The sequence below is a fragment of the Talpa europaea genome (assembly GCF_964194135.1).
Source record: "Talpa europaea genome assembly, chromosome: 1".
Taxonomy (NCBI): Eukaryota; Metazoa; Chordata; class Mammalia; order Eulipotyphla; family Talpidae; genus Talpa; species Talpa europaea.
The window spans coordinates 57,757,450-57,776,020 of NC_140073.1; the positions used below are offsets into that span (position 1 = coordinate 57,757,450).

The window sequence follows — 18,571 nt, forward strand, 5'->3', positions numbered from 1 at the left end:
TTTCTCCTTGTTGTAGGTCCTTTTATTCTGCATCACAGCTGCCATGTACATGTTCTTTTTCAGGTATGTTTTATTATTCCTATTTGTTTTAATAGAAAAAACTATTTCATTGTAATTTTATTATTAATCATGTTTAAAGTGTTGCCCAAATAATTATGTACCCTAAGTGGCCTGAGGATTTTCCCCTCCTGGAATGGTCAGAAGCAAAGCACTGTTCTTTAATGAATAGAGAGAAGAGAAAGAACTTCAGAAGGAAGTTTTTTCCTTTACATTCTACTTATATGTCTATTTTGACAAATTCTGATAAAGAAATTCTTGTGAACCTTGTTTTAATTATTCTTCACTCTTCCTTTAAAAGAATCAACATTATATTTTTAAATTGGAAAAGGGTGGTGAGGTTGCTTAACAAAAGTTTTCTGTTAAGGTAACCTCCTGCACTAACCATTGCAAAATACTAAATTAGTTTATAATGTCAGATTTGTACTTTACATTGGCACTGAGACTGAGGAATATGGGAAAGTGTTAGGATGATTCAAGATTTCAATGCCTATGGGAATGATTTTTGTCTGTAATTGTAAAACCACAGCAGTGGAAGAAAAAGATAATTGATTAGGAAGAGTCCACTCCTTCATTATCTTTAGCCTCAGTATTAACAGTAATTTTCATTTATTTTGCTATTATTTCAGTCATTTGAATAGAATCTTTCTTGATTTTTCTAAATAAAAGTAGAATTCAATCATAGCAGGAAGGGCCAAGTTTTAAAAATCAAAATGTGTACTTAATTAAAAAAGGCAATTATGAATTTTTAATCTACATACATATATGCATACATAATGTATAGGCATATAAAATGCATAAGATGTACTTAGTAGATATCTGTATTTAGAAAAAAACAAAACAACAAATACAGACCAGCCAGACCAGAATTTCTAAACCACTAACGTTGTGTCAGACATCCTAATAAATGACAAGCACAATGATATAGTTTTAATTTATTTTGACTTTGCCAGAAATGTTACATGTTATAACATGTTGCTGTCACTGTTCTTATGTCAGGTGGTTAGAAGGGAAAAATATGGGTAAGACTCAAGGTAGATAGGACTTGATCTGCAAAGAATTGGCAGTAGAATGTTTGGTATTTATTGTCAATTATTAGTGACTGAAAAATTGTTGCTTTTATCTAGTTGTCTTTGTGAATTGATTCAACTATGATTTTTAATATATCTTCATAAACACCTTATTACTCCCATCATTTCTCTCCTTTTTCAATTATGTTTATTGAGGTAAAGCTGGTTTTTGGTATTTGCAAATATTTTAAGGGCATAGAGGTTTACATCTATATAACTGTAGCTCTGTAGATAAAAACTTAGGAATACATCTTTTGTTGACATATACAGGAGTACAGTATGCTATCAAGTAAATTTATTTTTGTCAACATCCAAAAGAATATCAAAATGAAGCAATCCTTTCCAATATGGTATTTAAAGACAGTGTATTTAAACAACGTTTGGCATTTCTTAGTCATCAGGAGTTTTTGAGGTTTTATAAAAACAAATTCTTGAATATTAATGCCAAATTTTTAGCATGATCCTAGGAAATTATATTTTCAGAACTCCTGCCATCATCCTAGTAAGAATGAAACTCAACCCTATAAATTTGTATTTTGTTGCAGAGCTATGGAACTTTTTCCTGTTTCAGTCACAAAGTCTAGGTTAAAAACAACAATTTAAAATACTTTCCAGAGGTCTCAATACAAGGTTTTCGTGCCAAGACAAACATTTTCAATTTTCTGAGGAAAAGGGGTTGTTTTTCTCCCAGAAGAAGTACTATTGCCAAATGCCTAGTGTTCTTGGCAGAAGCTAGTTTGAGTAACTGAACAAAAGAGGTTTGGTAAATTGTAAAATACAACCATTTATAAATACTACAAGCAAAGAAAACAATGTTATATGTTTATCTGAACTCCAACATGTGTTTGGAATGAACAAGCAATGTTCTACATAGCAGTTAGCACATCTAATTACATTAGAATGTCTTATTATTAAAATTCAATTTTATTTTAACTATATGAGTTCGCATTTATTGACAATTATTTTAATTCTAATGGAATAAAAATGGGTAATATTAAATGATATCGTCCCCAGTACTCCATTTATGGTTACCTCCTTTGAGAACAGTGTAATGGAAATATTTTATGTTAGAAATGAGTCAATTTGTGTTTCCAGTCCTAACACATAAGAGAAACAATGTGGCAGTTTTCTTTTTTTTTTTTTTAAAGAATTGGAGGAAGTAGTTCCATAAGAATTTTCTAGGCGTTCTGGATATGGAAGTATTTTGACATAGTATGTAATGTATATTATGAATTTACTTAAAAATTAGCACCATGTTTTTAGTATTGAAACTATGGTTACTAAAATATGTAATGAAAATATCTACCTATAATAATTTTTATAGGCAATTTAAAAAGTTTTACATACATTCTCTCATACTTGGTGATCTTGGTTTTCAGTCTGCACACTAGAAATAAGACTTGTTTAAATGGAATCCTGGAACAGTCCAGGATCTTGACTTGAGGTAATATGTGAAGAGAGAGTTCTGGTTTTGTCTAGTTTGCCTGCCACCCACCTGTCTGTCTTTTGATACCAACACATACATTCTGTTAGGAATTGTGGTACAGTATATGGGAGATGTTTTTGAAGGAAGATTCTTTGTGTAACCCTAGTGGGCATTATTCATGAGCCTCTGCCTTCTTCAGTCATTTTATCATTTTGTAGGCTATAGTCATAGTTATTTTTAGGGCATTATCTGCCCGTTTTCTCAACACAAACACCATGCTAGAAATGTTAAACTTAATCTACTCACAAAAGCAATGAAAGGTGACACTTTCAAGCATTCTTTTGGTGGTTTTATTCATTCAACATTAAGTATCTGTGTATGATGAAAATACTAAAAATTGGGAAAACTGAATTCAGCATAATATCTTAAAAATAATTTAATTTAAAATAGTGTCATGAAGTATATTATGACAAATTTAATCCCATTCTAGTGAGTTCCTAGTTGGAAATTCTTGCCACCTGACTTTGCAAAGGTAATAACAAATCCAAAAGTTAGTTTAAACATGTAGGTTGAAAGACTCAGACTTCTCATAGCAGCTAATCTACAGACTGCTGTGTGTACAGACACAGTGGCTAATCTCTAGGACAGACTCACAATAAGCATATCTTCAGTAATCTGATGTAAGCTTAGGAAGTGTTGCATTTTTAGTTAGAAACCAGTGAAAATTAAATTTACTATTGTGTTTAAACATATTAGAAACAGTATCAGAATTCTAGTCAGCTCTCTCTTGAAGGGACAAATTATAAAGCATTTAATTAGTCTTAAGGTGTAGAAGTAATTTTAACTTTACAAAAATGATTTTTGTTGGCTGCATAAGCTACAATTCTTGGGTGAAAGATGCTTGTGATTGTACTTGAATTTCTTTACAGATATTTAACTTAGTATGTATGAAATAACTTTAACAGCAAGTAAACAACTTTTGATCTGGGTCTTTCAACCATTTCCTGATTTTAATGAGAATTCTTTAAATATCAGTTATGTTCTATATTTTAAAGTATTCCCTAAAAGTACACAGAAATTCACTCTCTTGATTAAAACTTCACATGGCATTTGGAGGCTAAAAATTTTATTTCAAGGTTAGTAAAATTTACCATCAGTAATTAGATGTTTATTTTGAAGCTATTACTAGCAGCGGTGCAGAGTGAACGGGGGAGTTGGAGAGGGCATATTGACCTCCTCCAAATGGGAGGACACTGTTGTAGTTACCTACAAGTGAGATGGTTATGGTAATAATATGGCAAAGAGTGAATTTACCTAAGAATTGCTGCTTAGACAAAAAAGTAGAAAGTGAGATGATTAGAAAATGTACAGAAACTAAGGACAGGTTTTACAAATACTGAATGTGAGGGTGCATTTAGAACATACACATGGAGAAATATGTATATGGCTTGGGTATCTGAAATTCAGAAGGTAAATAGGGGCTTTTCTTGACTATAAACTAGTTGTTTCATTGTGGACAAATTACATTAACTTCTCAATGTCTTCATGATTAAAAAATGTAAATTGTTTTATAAAACGTACCTCATAGGTCTGTAGGGATTGAATAAATCACAGTCTCTCATACTTTTTGAATGTGACTGAAAATAAGAATTATATTTTATTTTGGTTTATGTTGAGGATATACCCACACATTTCCCAGAATAATACTTAACTTTATTACATGTATTTGAATGTTTTCTATTTTCTATTCTATTTTACCTATTTATTCTATTTTATTTATTTGACTTACTAATGGGTAACAACTGGGGTATGAGTAAAAACTGAACTAATGCCTGTGGGCACCAAGCACAGTGATTGAGTGATTGTTATCTTAGCAAAAATAATTTAGAGTAGTGCTTGCTTTATAGACTAAAAAAGAATAGAGCATTTCAAGAATAGGACATTATTTTTTACTGTTAATGCTGTAGATATATTTAGTAAGATATATTTTAGTAAGGTAACTTGCTAGAGAAATTTATGTAATTTAGTTGGGATAATGGATTAATAAATATGACATGTTGCACATTTAAAATACATACAATTATATTTGTCAATTATTCCTCAATAAAGTTTGGCAGAAAATGAAAAATAAAATGCAGTGAAAACAAACAAATATTCCATGAGGATGGAGAATCAATATAGTAAAATCATGAAGCTTGAGGGAAGTGAGGGCAAATCGTTGGAAGAGTAAAGGTTTTTCTTTTGCATTTACTCTTACTTTTTAATTTATTTTTAGACGAGATAGACTAGATTATGGCAAAGTTTAAGTGAATAAGAGAAGGTTTCACAAGCAGCAAATATTAACATGTTAGAAAATGAGAAAGGAAGAGAATTGTCTACAATGTGATCTCATATACACGGGTAGATTATTAAACCCACTTAGTGCAAGAGATCATGATGATTAGGAAGAAATTGGGCTTTGTTTGAAAGCCATGGACATATGGTTTAACTGAAAGATGCAGGAAATAGAAAAATCTAATATCTTTTGCTTCCTAAATTCATTGTCATACTTAAAAGATAAATAAGCCTGTTATAAAAAAAAATAAACATGGAGATGTGAAACCAGTTTTTTAAGAAGGTATGTGCAGGTGAAATAAGGCACTTCCATAATTATCACCAGTAATTTATAAACCAGTGATTTATAAAAGCAGTGATTTATAAAACATGCAACATTTGTACAAAAAAGAGGACAGAAATTGATAAGATTGTTGCTTTTTTCATCGTAAATGGAAAAGGTGAGGAAATATAGGTTCACAGATGTTGTAAATCACTTCCTCTGAGAATGAATACTTAATATCAAGTCTTACAAGTCTGCTCTTACCTTTGAGATTAGTCTGCCCATTTGGTGAATGTATTATTCTGGATGTGACAAATCTGTCTTCAATTTTTGGTTGTCAACTGTTAAGATATTTGTACCTAGATAAAGGAATTGCTCAAACACTTTTTTAACAGATGTAAGTGTTTTTTTGATTTCAGTAGAAGACAGAAATAGTATATGGAGAAGTAGTATGACCTTAAAGTGCAACTCCTAAAGTGCGAACTTAGTGGGACACAATCATGTCAAAAGTGGCTAACTGTATTTCAAAAACTTGGTACAAGTTTATTTTCATGAATAGAAATGGCAATTTCTAAATGTAAATGTCTTAATTTTGCTGATGGCACTAAGTATACACTCTTATCATTCATTGTAGGAAGCTTATTTTGCCTGTAGTTGTTCTGTCATTCCACTCACTGGCTATTGGAGCATCTTTATGGATCATGTTGGTTTGCAGTTAAAATAAAATATAAATCGTGATCATGTTTCTTTTTTAAAACTGATTGCATTGTGTGTACTTCTGACCCTATACATTTTAACCTTTGCTAGCATTGTTAATTTGTAAATTACAATTTAGTTAGAATTTAATAGTAATAATAGGTGTATCATGAAAAAGAATTTGTTCCAAGTTTTACAAATTGTAGTTATTGTATTGACAGAATTCCTCTTCTAAATTCAGTTTACTCTGTAGTAGTTATGAGAAGTAAAAATATTTTTGTTATGAAAATGACAGTTCACAGATGTTTAACAAAGCATATTTCAATGAAGCATTTGATTTGATTAACAAGAAATTCCTCTTGCTTATAGAAATGTAACCTTTGCAGAAGTCTTAGCAATCAAATTTTCATAGGTAAGAGAAATAATAAATAATGGTAAATTTCTTTTTTTAAAAGATTTATTTGTTTATGTATACAAGAACTGGGGTACAGTCCAGAGGTGTGGGGGGGCGAGAGGATTCACCAGAGACAGAGCAGGGAACAGGACAGACTGACTGAAATGCACTGCTGAGGGGAGCAGCAGGCGAGGCAGGAGAGGTCTGCTGCACCATGTGGGTAGCTCCCTGGCCGGGGATCAAACTTGTGTTGCAGTGACTGCGGATAGCTTTATAGGTTGCGTCTTAACCCCTTGAGCCACCAGGGAGGCCCAATAATGGTAAATTTCTAACAGTTGTGTTGAATCCTTAATTTAAGTACATTGCACATACTCCTACCCCCTGTGATGTCAACGATGGTTTATTAATATTGGTACTGATATATTAATGGTGTTTTGAGTAAGAGAATGTCCAGGAAGTGCTTGAATGAATGTCACTAAAATTAAACCATTTAATGACTTGAAGTAAAAAAATTATGTTTTCATAATTTTCATTGACTTAATGAAATGAAAATCTAGATGTGTTTTAGGAGGTTCCAGGATCTGATAGAAATTGAACAGTCTTTTATGACACACAGAACAGACCTCTCTTTAGGTTTTGGCTCTACCACTTACTAATTGTGTCCTTTAGCAAGTTACTTGGTCTCTTTCATCTTAAATTTTTCATCTGTAAATTTATCTCTGTGGCTATGAAAACTTAGAAATCCTAGAAGAAAATTATTTTTTAAAATAATGTTTATATTTCCAAGACAGTCCTTAAAATTTATTGAACCTGTGTATGAATCCATAAAATGTACTTGTGGAACTATAGAAATAATATTAATGATATTATATCACAAATAATGTTTATGGCATTATTTCTTTGGGAATATACATTGATGTTCATTATATTAGAGCTAAAGGAGAGGGACTGAGAGTTACCCAGTTCTGAGCTGCTGCACAGAATCCCTTGTTTGGAGCAAGCACTCAGAGCATGGAGAATGCGAAGCTGGGGAATAGAAGAACAGAATTCGGTCTTAGGGTGAGAATGGTTAAAAATAAAACTAATGATAAGGTTAACACTGCATATTAAAGAGCCACGGGATTGAGATTCTGAGTTAAACTAGATCTTTTCTTCGACTCTTTTTCCTTTTTTAACTTCTCCATCTCTTCCTCTCTATGTTGCCTTTTTGACGACGGATATTAGGGCAGAATAGCAAATGGGAAGACTAGAGAAGTAGGTGTCTCAGCAGTAGAGAGTGGATAGACACTGTGTGGGGAGGTGCATGTTTGGCATAAGGAGAGAAAAGTGAGTAGGGAAGATGCAGATTGTTCTGAATTCCCCAAATAGCAAGATTTGGCCTTATGTCTCTTCGTTCCCTGCCTATTTTCAACTGGTTGTTAGACTGTCCATTAAACTGCGTACAGAAATCTAAAACACTTAAAATGGATAAGGAATAGAACCAGAGTTTTTTCTCTGCGTGTTGCAAATCTCCCTAGGAATCATAGTGCATCATGTTATCATAACTCAATTTACAAAGCCACAGGATGTTTTAAACAGTATCTGCCAAGCACTTAACCCTGTTTCCTTGCAGCTGCTTCTGACTTATCTCTTGCCTGTAGGGGTGGAAAGCAACAGAGAAGAGAAGGTATATGAAAGGGAAACAATTGCCATAAACAGTGGGATAAAAGGAGGCCATAGCTACGTTTGGCCAGAGCGGCCATTTTTATTTTAGGAATCTACATTCATTTTTGTGTATATTCATTATAGTTACAAGGCAGTATTTTTCCAGAATTTATTAGTATATCATCTTGGTAAATTATAAAACTATCACCAGCTATGTTCTTAATGTTTTTGTCCCCTATAATTCTTATGTTGAAATCCTATCCCTCAGAGTAATGATGATAGAAGATGGAGGGGTGGGGGTGTGTTCATGAGGGCAGGTCACACATAAATAGGAGCGAGGACTGACAGTCTCCTGGAGAAGACAGTTGTACATCATTCATCTGAAAAGATGTTAATATCCAAAAGTCTATAAAGAACTCATATAAACTCAACAACAACAAAACAAACAACCCAATCAATAACTGGGCAGAAGGTTTGTGTAGACACTTCTCAAAAGATGTGCAGATAGTCAATAGGCATGTGAAGAAATGCTAACATCACATATTATTAGGGAAATGCAAACCAAAACAACAATTGGATATCAACTGACAACTGTGATCAAGGCCGATATAAAAAGACTGGAAACTACTTGTGTTGGTCAGAGTACAGGGACGAAGGAACTCTTGTTCACTATTGGTGGGACTATATATTGGTGTAGCTTCTGTGGAGAGAAGTATGGCGATTCCTTCAAAAGCTAAAAATGGAAATACCACGGGTCCAGAAGTTCCATTTCTAAATATCTGTTCAAAGAATAGGAAAACACTAATTTAGAGGGATGTATTGTGTTAATAGTGACATTATTCTCAATAGCCAAGATGTACTAAGTCAACTGGGAAAGATTTTTCATCTTTCTAATGAAATTTCATTAAGTTTCAGGTGTCTATTATAAAAATAAAGCTGAAAACCTTTTGCTATCCCAACGTGTAGGCCAACTACTGTCTCCAGGCAAGCTTCCTTTCTCTTAAAGAATATTCTTTTAATGGGGATCTTTTACAATGAAGTCTGAAAGCATAAACTTTGAGTTTAATTTAGTGTTTGTATGGCTAAATAGTATTAGATGTATTGTATTAAACAAAACCAAAGATTTCAAATATATAAATTTACACACTTACACATCCCAATCTTCGTTACAGCTGTTCATTTGGGCTTGAGATAAAAATCTTTTTGAATAAATGAGATTAAAGTCCTTTGGGATTGATTTAATTTGTAAAAGACAAATATAGATGTTGGAAGCTGCCTATGAAATGATGATGAAGTACTTGTAGATACTTTAAGAATCATGTTTTGGCTTTATTTGAATTATATTACGTGTGTGTACACGAGGGATACACACACACACACACACACACACAATACCCTAGATAGATTTTTAAATTTAAGAATTTGTGATGACAATAAAATGATGACTAAACTCTATAATGGTACATTATACTTTGTGAATTAGAAAAACAGCTTTGTACAACACATTAGCGGGTAAGTGACCGCAAAGTAATGTGGATTTTTTGGTAATTTTTTTTTTTTTACTTGTAGGAAAGTAACATTACAGAAAGTTGTCATCATCTTTATCACCATCCATCACTGCCACCACCACTCATAATCTCTTTGCACCTTTGTGTTTCTTTTGGGCCATTTCTATGTCTTTGTCTCTCTCTGTCTCTCCTTCTCATCTGCCTTCCACACACCAACCCCACCCCTTCCTTGTCACCTTATCCCTCTTTCCTTGCTCCTTTTCTTCCTCCTTTGTCTCTTGCTCCCTCAGTCCGTGTGTGTGTATATATATATTCCACATATATAATAGATGTGAGCTTATAGCAGTTAGATTGTATGGCACATTTGCATTAGGGAAGTCTGAGAACTTTCTGTGATTAGCAATAAGTGCTATGAAGTAGGAAGCAGGCAACCCAACATAGATAGTCTGAATCACAAAGCCTGCTGTTTGATTTATACACATATACACACATGTGCACACCCGAACACACAACTAATTTTTATAAACCATGCAAAGGATTCTTAGTCAAATCTTCAATTCTTCATTAATAAACTGGTGATAAATTTTAGCAATGTGAATGTTACTATAATAATGATAGCAGCATCTACTTCAAGTTCTGGGAATCCTCTTATGTGTACTGAGAGGTATGCTTCCTTTTGAAGGACAATTGTTACTAATCACTGAAAGTTCTTAAAATGAACTGCTACATGTGTTCAAATTTGAAGTAGTTAAATGTTTGCTTTGTTAATTAAGAGGAATGCTATAATTTAATATGTCCCCCCCGCCATGTCCCACTTATTGTTCTGCTGTCTTCTGCTTGAGTTCTTTGAGAGGTAACCAAGGTACACTGCAGCTTGCTAGGTACATGAGGTCTGGAGCTATATTGTGTAGGTTCAGATCATCATTCTGTAACTTGTTTTGTGATCTTGGGTAAATCATTTAGCCTCTTTATGCCTCAGGTTTCTCTTGGGGCTCGTAATAATGAAAGTAATAATGGCATTTACCATTTACCTGATGGGGTTATTGGAATATTAAGTGTATGTCACATTGTAAACACTCAATATATGTTACCTGTTTTTATTACCCAAATCTGTCTAAAATGATCACATATTGCGTGGTTCCATTTATATGACATGTCTATGATAGACAGGTACATCATGATAGTGGATTAGTGTTGCTTGTGACTGTGGGACTTGGGGGAGGAACGGAGAGTTACTGCTAAAGGATGTGGGTTTTTTTAAATGATGATGAAAATGTTCCCAAAGTAATTATCATGGCTACATATGTCTGTGAATATACTAAAAACATTGAGTGATATACTCTAAGTAGTGAGTTTGTGTAATATGTGAATGTATAATTAAGGTGTTTACCAGAAACAGCTGACCTGGAAACAGACCTTTGTTGCACAGTGGTATGGTGTTTCAGTGTTAAACCATTACACATTCCCTTGGATGCTACATCTTAGGGATGTTACCATTTTTTTGTGAGCATATAGGGATATTTTGAAAAAGAACATCAGGAAACTTGTTTTGTTTCTCCTGAGGTGTATTTTAAGAAGGAATGTTCTGTTGTAGAATGACAGGAGATTATGTAAGTGCATTGCAAGGCTTGTTATCTCTCCAGAACTGTGAGAACTGCATTTTAGAATATGTATGCTCTTAGTTTTGAGATTTTAAACTTTAGAGTTAGAAGGGAAGTAATAGAAAAAAGGCACAATAAAGGTCACAAGAATATATGAGATTATGTTATCATAGTATTGTCCTGATAAGACTAAAATTTTTTTCTGATATTTATGAATTAGAATTTTTTAACTTGGTAGTGACATATTTTTGGTAGTGACATCTTAAAAATACCATGTAATGAAAATTTTATAGGATTTTCAGTGAAGTCTAATTTGATAAATATATTACTATGATATGATATAAATGTATTAATTGCAAGAAAACAAGGTTTTGGTGTCAAGATAAATTTATTTGTATGAAACATCTAGACTTTTAGTGAATATATTCGCAAATAGAAATCTAATGCATTTGCTGAGAGAAAGGAAAAGTCACAGGTGACCAGTTAAAGACTGATCACTGGAGTGCACTTTAAATATGTGTGAAGTCCCTTGTTAAAGCATTTCAATTTAGTTTCAGTAGAATTAAATTTACAGTTTTGGGAAGTATAAATAACAAGTTCTTAGCATGATTATAGTTTGAGTATCTATTTCTTAGATTATGTTTGATTATATTTTGATATTGGTTCTATTTTGAAGAAGAATTTTACTATATTTTCTGTTTGCAGATATTTCAGAATCATTGTCACAGAAAGTTATTTAACTGAAACGCATGGAAGGAAATTGTTTTAAAATTTATATCTATCATGTTTTTTCTTCTATCGTTTTTCAAAATATCACAGATAACAAGTTTTAGATTTATTCCAATGTGTATTCTTAAATCTTCAAATAAAATACCCATATATGGAGGTTTTTGCTGTATAGGTTCAGTGACGGGGCTGCCTGAGAGGAACTGTATCCCTTAGAACTGTGCTGAGCTGAAATTCACAGTAAAACAGTATACTTTGCTACCATTATCCATGCTCAGCACAGATTTTGCTTTTCAAGTGTGACTGAGTCACTGAACCAGGTAGTGTTTACCTGGAAGGTGAGCTGCTCAAAATGGGGAAAGCTTTTAAGTTCTAAAATTTCAGCCAGTCTTCCTGAGAGGAAGGAAAACGTGGGTCTCCTCCCTTTTTTTGTATTCTCTTGTCAATCACAAAGCCTCATTGTACTAGTGGGGTCTTGATGGTGACTGAGTGCTGGCTGTTTGTCATGTTTCTGTCATCCTAAAATGAAAAATAAAAGGAGGAGGAGAACATAGCTTTGGATTCCTAGTCCTCAGAGAATGAATGAGTTGCTGTAGCAACCCGGGACCTCTGAATCATGCTGCCCTGGAGGACTCTGAAGTGATTTGTTCTCTGAAATGGAGTATGTCTTTCTTATGACTTTGAGCTCCTTGGGCATATTCAGAACAAGAATAATATAAACAGTTAGATGATGGAAAGCAATTAAGCTTATCAGATTTTATTTTTTTTCTGTCACAAAATCATAAAGCTCTAATGTTAAGTGCACAATTTTAGTCATTTCTTTCATATTTACTAAAATACGTTTTTTAACTTAGATATTCCCAGTTCTAATATTTCAGTTAAACTTTACATGCAGGGAGTTATTTTAATATGTCTTCTGGGATTCTTAAGAAAGAAGACTCTCCTCACCGCACCTTTTAAAAATTACCAGCAACTTCTGGTATGAAATGTATGAGGAGATTTATTATGCAAGCCAACCTTATTGGCATTACTCAACCAAAAATTTTATAATCATTAATGTATGTGATCACTTTCATAAAGTTATTATTGTCTGTTTCTTTGGGATTTTAGCCTAAATTCCTTATAATTTTCTATTACATTTTCATGATTAGAAGGAGCTGTGAATTGGTATAAGTTGAACTGATGTAATGTTTATCTTAGAAAATATTGACCTAATAAAATAGTGGGTTTTTTTTTTTTACTATTTTTGGAAAAGCAGACAAAAAACTTTTTGTGTGTGCCTAGAAGAACTGAAATATAGACCAGAGATATGGGGCGGGGGTAAGGGTGGAGAGGGTGAGAGGATTTACCAGAGACAGAGTGGGGAACAGGACAGGCAGATTTACTGAAACACACTGCTGAGGGGAACAGCCGGGAGACAGGAGAGGTCTGCTGTGCCATGTGGGTTGCTCCCTGGCCAGGGATCAAACTCAGGCTATAGTGGTGATTGCACTGAGACATAACCCCTAGGACACCAGAGATGAAACATAAAAATTTGTTCATTATCAAAGAAGTTAGTTTTATTGATTTCTAAGTACATATTAATTTTAAAGAAGTATAAAATGGGGGGGCACCGCAGTTAAAGACAGCGCTATCAAACTATTGCCAGCCACTGCAGCACGAGTTTGATTCCCAGAGTTCCATTCCCAGTCAACCAGGGAGCTACTCACATGGTGCAGCAGACCTCTCCTGTGTCCCCGCTGCTCCCCTCAGCAGTGTATTTAAGTAGATCCACCTGTTCTGCTTCCTACTCTGTCTTTGGTGAATACTCTCACACCCTCCCACACCTCTGGCCTATACCCCAACTCTTATATGCATAAACAAACAAATCTTAAAAAATAAATAGGTATAAAATGAACTGTTATTAATTTAAATTTAATTTAAGGTGCATGCAAATTACTTAGGGATCTTTATCAAAATTTAGATTTTGATTCAAAATTCAGATTTTGATTCAATGTGTCTGGGGTGGAATTCAAGCCTTTGCATTTCCAACAAGTTCCCAGTGATGCCAGTGCTGCTGGTCCTAGAATAGCACTCTGAGTGAGAAATAAATTATAAAATATTTCATATAATCTGTAATAAAAAATACAGAGAAATTACTACTACTACTCTTAAGAGCCTGTTCCAGTTGTTCATAACATAGTCAGGACATATTCTCCAAATAGCTTTGTAAGAATATGGAGCAAGCTTACACTAAATTTCTCACTTGAAACAGAAAACACATATTCATATAATTGTTTTAGATTATTCGGTCTCCTCCCACCCCCGTCTTTTATTTTCTTCTCAACATCAACTTCCTTTAGTATTTCCATATATTTTTTTCTTTATTACCTCAGTTTTAACTTCAGGTAATGTATGTTCTTCAGTAGGTGAAACCAGCCTCTCTCCCCACACCCCACTCCCTTCATTTCCTTTTCTTTCTTACTTTTTCTTGATTTACAACTTTTTGGGGTTTTAGAGGTGTAGGATCCCCACTTTCAGGTGTTGTGCAAGCAACGACCGTGCAATCTCAGCACCCTGTGATGGGCACGTTGGCTAGGCCAGTCCTGCCTGTGTCACAGTCACAGTCACCCTCATCGGTTGGGGCAGATACCCCCTCCCCGTGGTCATTCCCACACCAGCCTAAGGGCATGAAAGTGATGCAGGAAATGTGTCCTTTGGCGATGGCGTGAGGGTTATTTTCACTAGCATATTCTCCATGATGTCCATATGTGTATGCGTTAAGTACTTTATTTGAACCACCTCTAGTGTATAAATATCTACTTTCTTACAAAAGCATTTTCTTTGAGTATGAGTCTCCTAGCTGGAGTTCTTAGTTGTTTTTGTTATATAGACCATACCTACAAAATACTGTCTTCCCGAAGCATTGAGCCCAGTTTCTATGCAGGGAAAACTTTTCTTCCTTTTGGTTTATGTAAATGGAGGTCAGTTACATAATAGCATTAAGAGATGCAAATGATAAACACTTGGGAACAAGATCAGCTGACTCTAGTAAGCATGCAGTTTAACTGGTATTAACATTTATATATGGGAGTAATTTTTTTTTAATCTTAGAGCAATGGGTGTAAACATAATGTTTTATAGGAAGAAAATAGGGAAATTCAATTTCTCTTATTAAATGCAGTCCCTTACATGGAGATTGGATAAGAGAATTTTAGTGAACAGCATACATTTATCCTCTCTTCTCTTTTTTTAGGGTTTGTTCCATGCTTTAAAGTTGAAAACTCAACTTGTACTTTTTTTTTTTTTTTTTGGCTTGGTACTTAGGGAGCCAAACTTCAGTGTCATGCTTTCACTGTAGTTTATGTATTTGACATGGGTGCTGATGGTTATTTATTCTAGCCTAAAAATAACGGAAGTTTAAAAATTTATGGACTACATGCTCAGTGTCATTTTATTATGTTCACTTGATATGTTGTAAAATTTCATAAACAAGGGTGTTTTCCTTTAAAGGGTATGATAGTAATACTTAATATTTCAGGGGATCATAGAGTTTTAGAGTTTGAAGCCAATTAGAGATTATATAATAACATCATTGTTACTTTTATCATGAAGAAATTGAATCTCCGAGGATTTTGTGACATGTTTTAACTCATATTGCTGTAGAGGCAAAAGTGTAAATAGAATCCTGAGTAATTTATTTTAAACTACTACTTGTTATTTCAAAACTACTGAATAGTAGTTATAGTAAGTCTAATTAACATTTGAAACCATAGGTACAATTTCTTTAGCAATGTCTAAATATGTAGTAAAGTAAGGTTAACTGCAATCAAAATGCTCTACAGTACAACCCAAGAACTTACTTATTTTATAACTGGAACTTACATTTTTTTTTTTTTTACCCCTTTCACTCTTCTTACCTTACCACTTACTGCCTCTGACAATGATTAATCTGTTCTCTTTATCTATGAGCTCGGTTTCTTTTCTTTTCTCTTTTCCTTTCTTTTCTTTTTTGCTTTTTCTTTTCTTTTCTTTTCTTTTCTTTTCTTTTCTTTTCTTTTCTTTTCTTTTCTTTTCTTTTCTTTTCTTTTCTTTTCTTTTCTTTTCTTTTTTCTTTCTCTTCTCTTCTCTTCTCTTCTCTTCTCTTCTCTTCTCTTCTCTTCTCTTCTCTTCTCTTCTCTTCTCTTCTCTTCTCTTCTCTTCTCTTCTCTTCTCTTCTCTTCTCTTCTCTTCTTTTTTCTTCTCATATATAAATGAGATCATATGGAATTTATCTTTAATTTAATTAACTGGGGTAATATTCTTAGGTTCATTGATATTGTTGCAAATAACGGCATTTCCTTTATTTATGGCTGAGCAGTAGTCCACTGTGTATATGCATTGTGCATTGTATTTTTCTTTATCGTGTTCATTCACTGATGAATGGTTTGGTTGTTTCCCTATTTTGACTATTGTAAATAATGCAGTTATGAACATGGGGTGCTTCTATCTTTCAAGTTAGTATTCTCATTTTCTTATGTATGCACAAGTGGAATTGCTGGATCATAAAATAATTCTATCTTTAACTTTTTAGAAACCTCTGCTGTTTTCCGTAGTGGCTGCACTAATTTATATTTCTGACAGTGTGCAAGGGTTCTCTTTTCTGCATACCCTTTCCCACACTTAACATGTCTTGTCTTTTATATAGGAGCCATTCTAATAGATGTGAGGTGTTAACTCACTGTTGTTTTTTCTTACATTTCTCTGATGATAGTGATGCTGAGCATCTTTCCAAGTCCCTGTTGGTCATCTGTATGTATTCTCTGAAAAAGTATCAGTCTAGATCTTATGGATTTTCAGTTTTAATCAGATATTTTTGTTATTCAGATGTATGAGTTCTTTATACATTTTATATGTCAACTCCTTGTGAGATATTTGATTTGCAAATACTTTCTTCCATTATTTAGGTTTCCTTTAATTTTGGTAATGGTTATATTCTATTTATTTACTTTTTTACTACGCAAAAGCTTCTTGGTTTGATTAATAGTTGCACTGGTTGATTTTTACCTTTGATGTCAGTTCCAAAACATCTTTGCCACTACCGATACCAAGGAGCTTGCTTCCTATATTTTCTACTAGGAGCTTTATAACTTTAGGTCTTATATTCAAATCTTTAATTCATTTTGAATTATTTTTATGGTATAATGTAGAGTTGAGTTTCATTCTTTTAGATGTTGCTGTCCAGTTTTCCCAACACCACTTACTGGAGAAATGGTCCTTTCCCCTTTGTATATTCTTGGCTTCTTTGATGTAAATTAATTGACCATATATGTGTGGGTTTGTTTCTGGACTTTCAGATATAGTCCATTGATCCATGTTTCTGTTTTTATGACAATACCATGCTGTTTTGATTATTACAGTTTTGTAATGGAGTTTGAAGTCAATGACCATGTTGTCTTAAGCTTAGTTCTTTTTTTATGACTTTGTTTGCTATTTGGGGTCTTTTTAGCTCCCAGGTAAATTTTAGGATTGCTTGTTCTGTTTCTCTGAAATTATTTTTATACTCAAATACTGCCATATGATGAAAACTCCTTTCTGAGAGGAAAGATTAAATAGATCTAGAAATGTACGCTAGAAGTTTCGTCATATTTACTTAATTCTTATTTTAGGTTGTGTGTAGGAAATACTTTTAGCTATCAAAATACCATCTCTTTGATTATTCCATTTCTATTTGAATTATAAATATTTCTGATTACTGCCATTAGAAATCTTTGAAATCCTTTCTTATGACTAGATTTTTAAACCAGAAGGTATTAAAGTTACTTTGTAGTCAGACAACCATGAAAACTGTTCTGTATTTCAATTTTTTCAGTTCTTCTCTCTTCCTTTCCTCTCTCTCAGTTCTTCACTCTATCTTTTTGTGTTGTTTTTTTTTTCCTTGCTTTTTTGCCTTAATGTGTAATGTTAAGGGAATCATTAATAGTGTACCATGGCATAGCGATTATGTCATTTAAATGTCACAAATGTGTATATGACTGGCATTTTAGAAAGTTGGTTACTATTTCCATGTGTATTATGAATAATTTTAAGAGGAAGAAACTATTAGTAGCATATATTTATAAGTTTCTATTTTTTATTATGAATCAATCATATGTTTTGATGAAAAATAAATAGCTTTGTAGCAAAGATTTATTCTAAAAGCAGTTCGATATTTTAAGATTTTCTGTTGTTTCACCAGCCTTTTAGGTCACTGGATATATTCAAATGTTCTCTTGAGCTTAAAATTAGTCTTCTCAATTTAAATTTAATTTAATTTAATTTTATCCAGGGGATCAGGAACATTTTAAAATTAATTCTATATCTATACCTTTTTTTAATTTATTTTTTTTATATTCCCCATACAGTTACAACCCCCTTATTTTGACCCCAGTCCCTCCTTTCCGCGCCCCCACCCCCCATAGAGTTGTCTCTGGTTCATAGTTGTTTGTTGATTTTGATATTTTCTTTCTTATAGTTATTCTTTTTCCTGGTCCCTTATTTAAGTTTTCTAGATTCCTGCTATGAGTGAGACCATCCGGTATTTTTCTTTTTCTTTCTCTCTTATTTCGCTGAGCATGATCCCTTCCAGTGCCATCCATGTTGCAGCAAATTGCATGTGTTTATCTTTTTTGAATGCTGAGTAATATTCCATGGTATATATGTACCACATCTTCTTGATCCAGTCATCTATTTTTGGGCATTTGGGCTGTTTCCAAAGCTTAGCTATTATAAATAGTGCTGCTATAAACATAGGGGTGCAGGTGTTCTTTGGAATGGATGTTTCTGTGTCCTTTGGGTAAATACCTAGGAGTGGAATTGCTGGATCATATGGAAGCTCTATGTTTAGTAGGTCCAG

The 18,571-nt window shown here is 33.4% G+C and overlaps 1 protein-coding gene across 1 annotated transcript in view; it reads left to right on the forward strand.

The window, feature by feature from the left end:
* TMEM135 (transmembrane protein 135) overlaps positions 1-18,571 on the forward strand; it is a gene marked incomplete at both ends in the record, with an annotated part of 130,769 nt that overhangs the window by 62,205 nt on the left and 49,993 nt on the right. Inside the window, one exon of the mRNA XM_084229062.1 lies at positions 17-63. Within this exon, the coding sequence (XP_084085188.1) occupies positions 17-63 (47 nt within the window). The remainder of the gene's footprint in view (positions 1-16; positions 64-18,571) is intronic.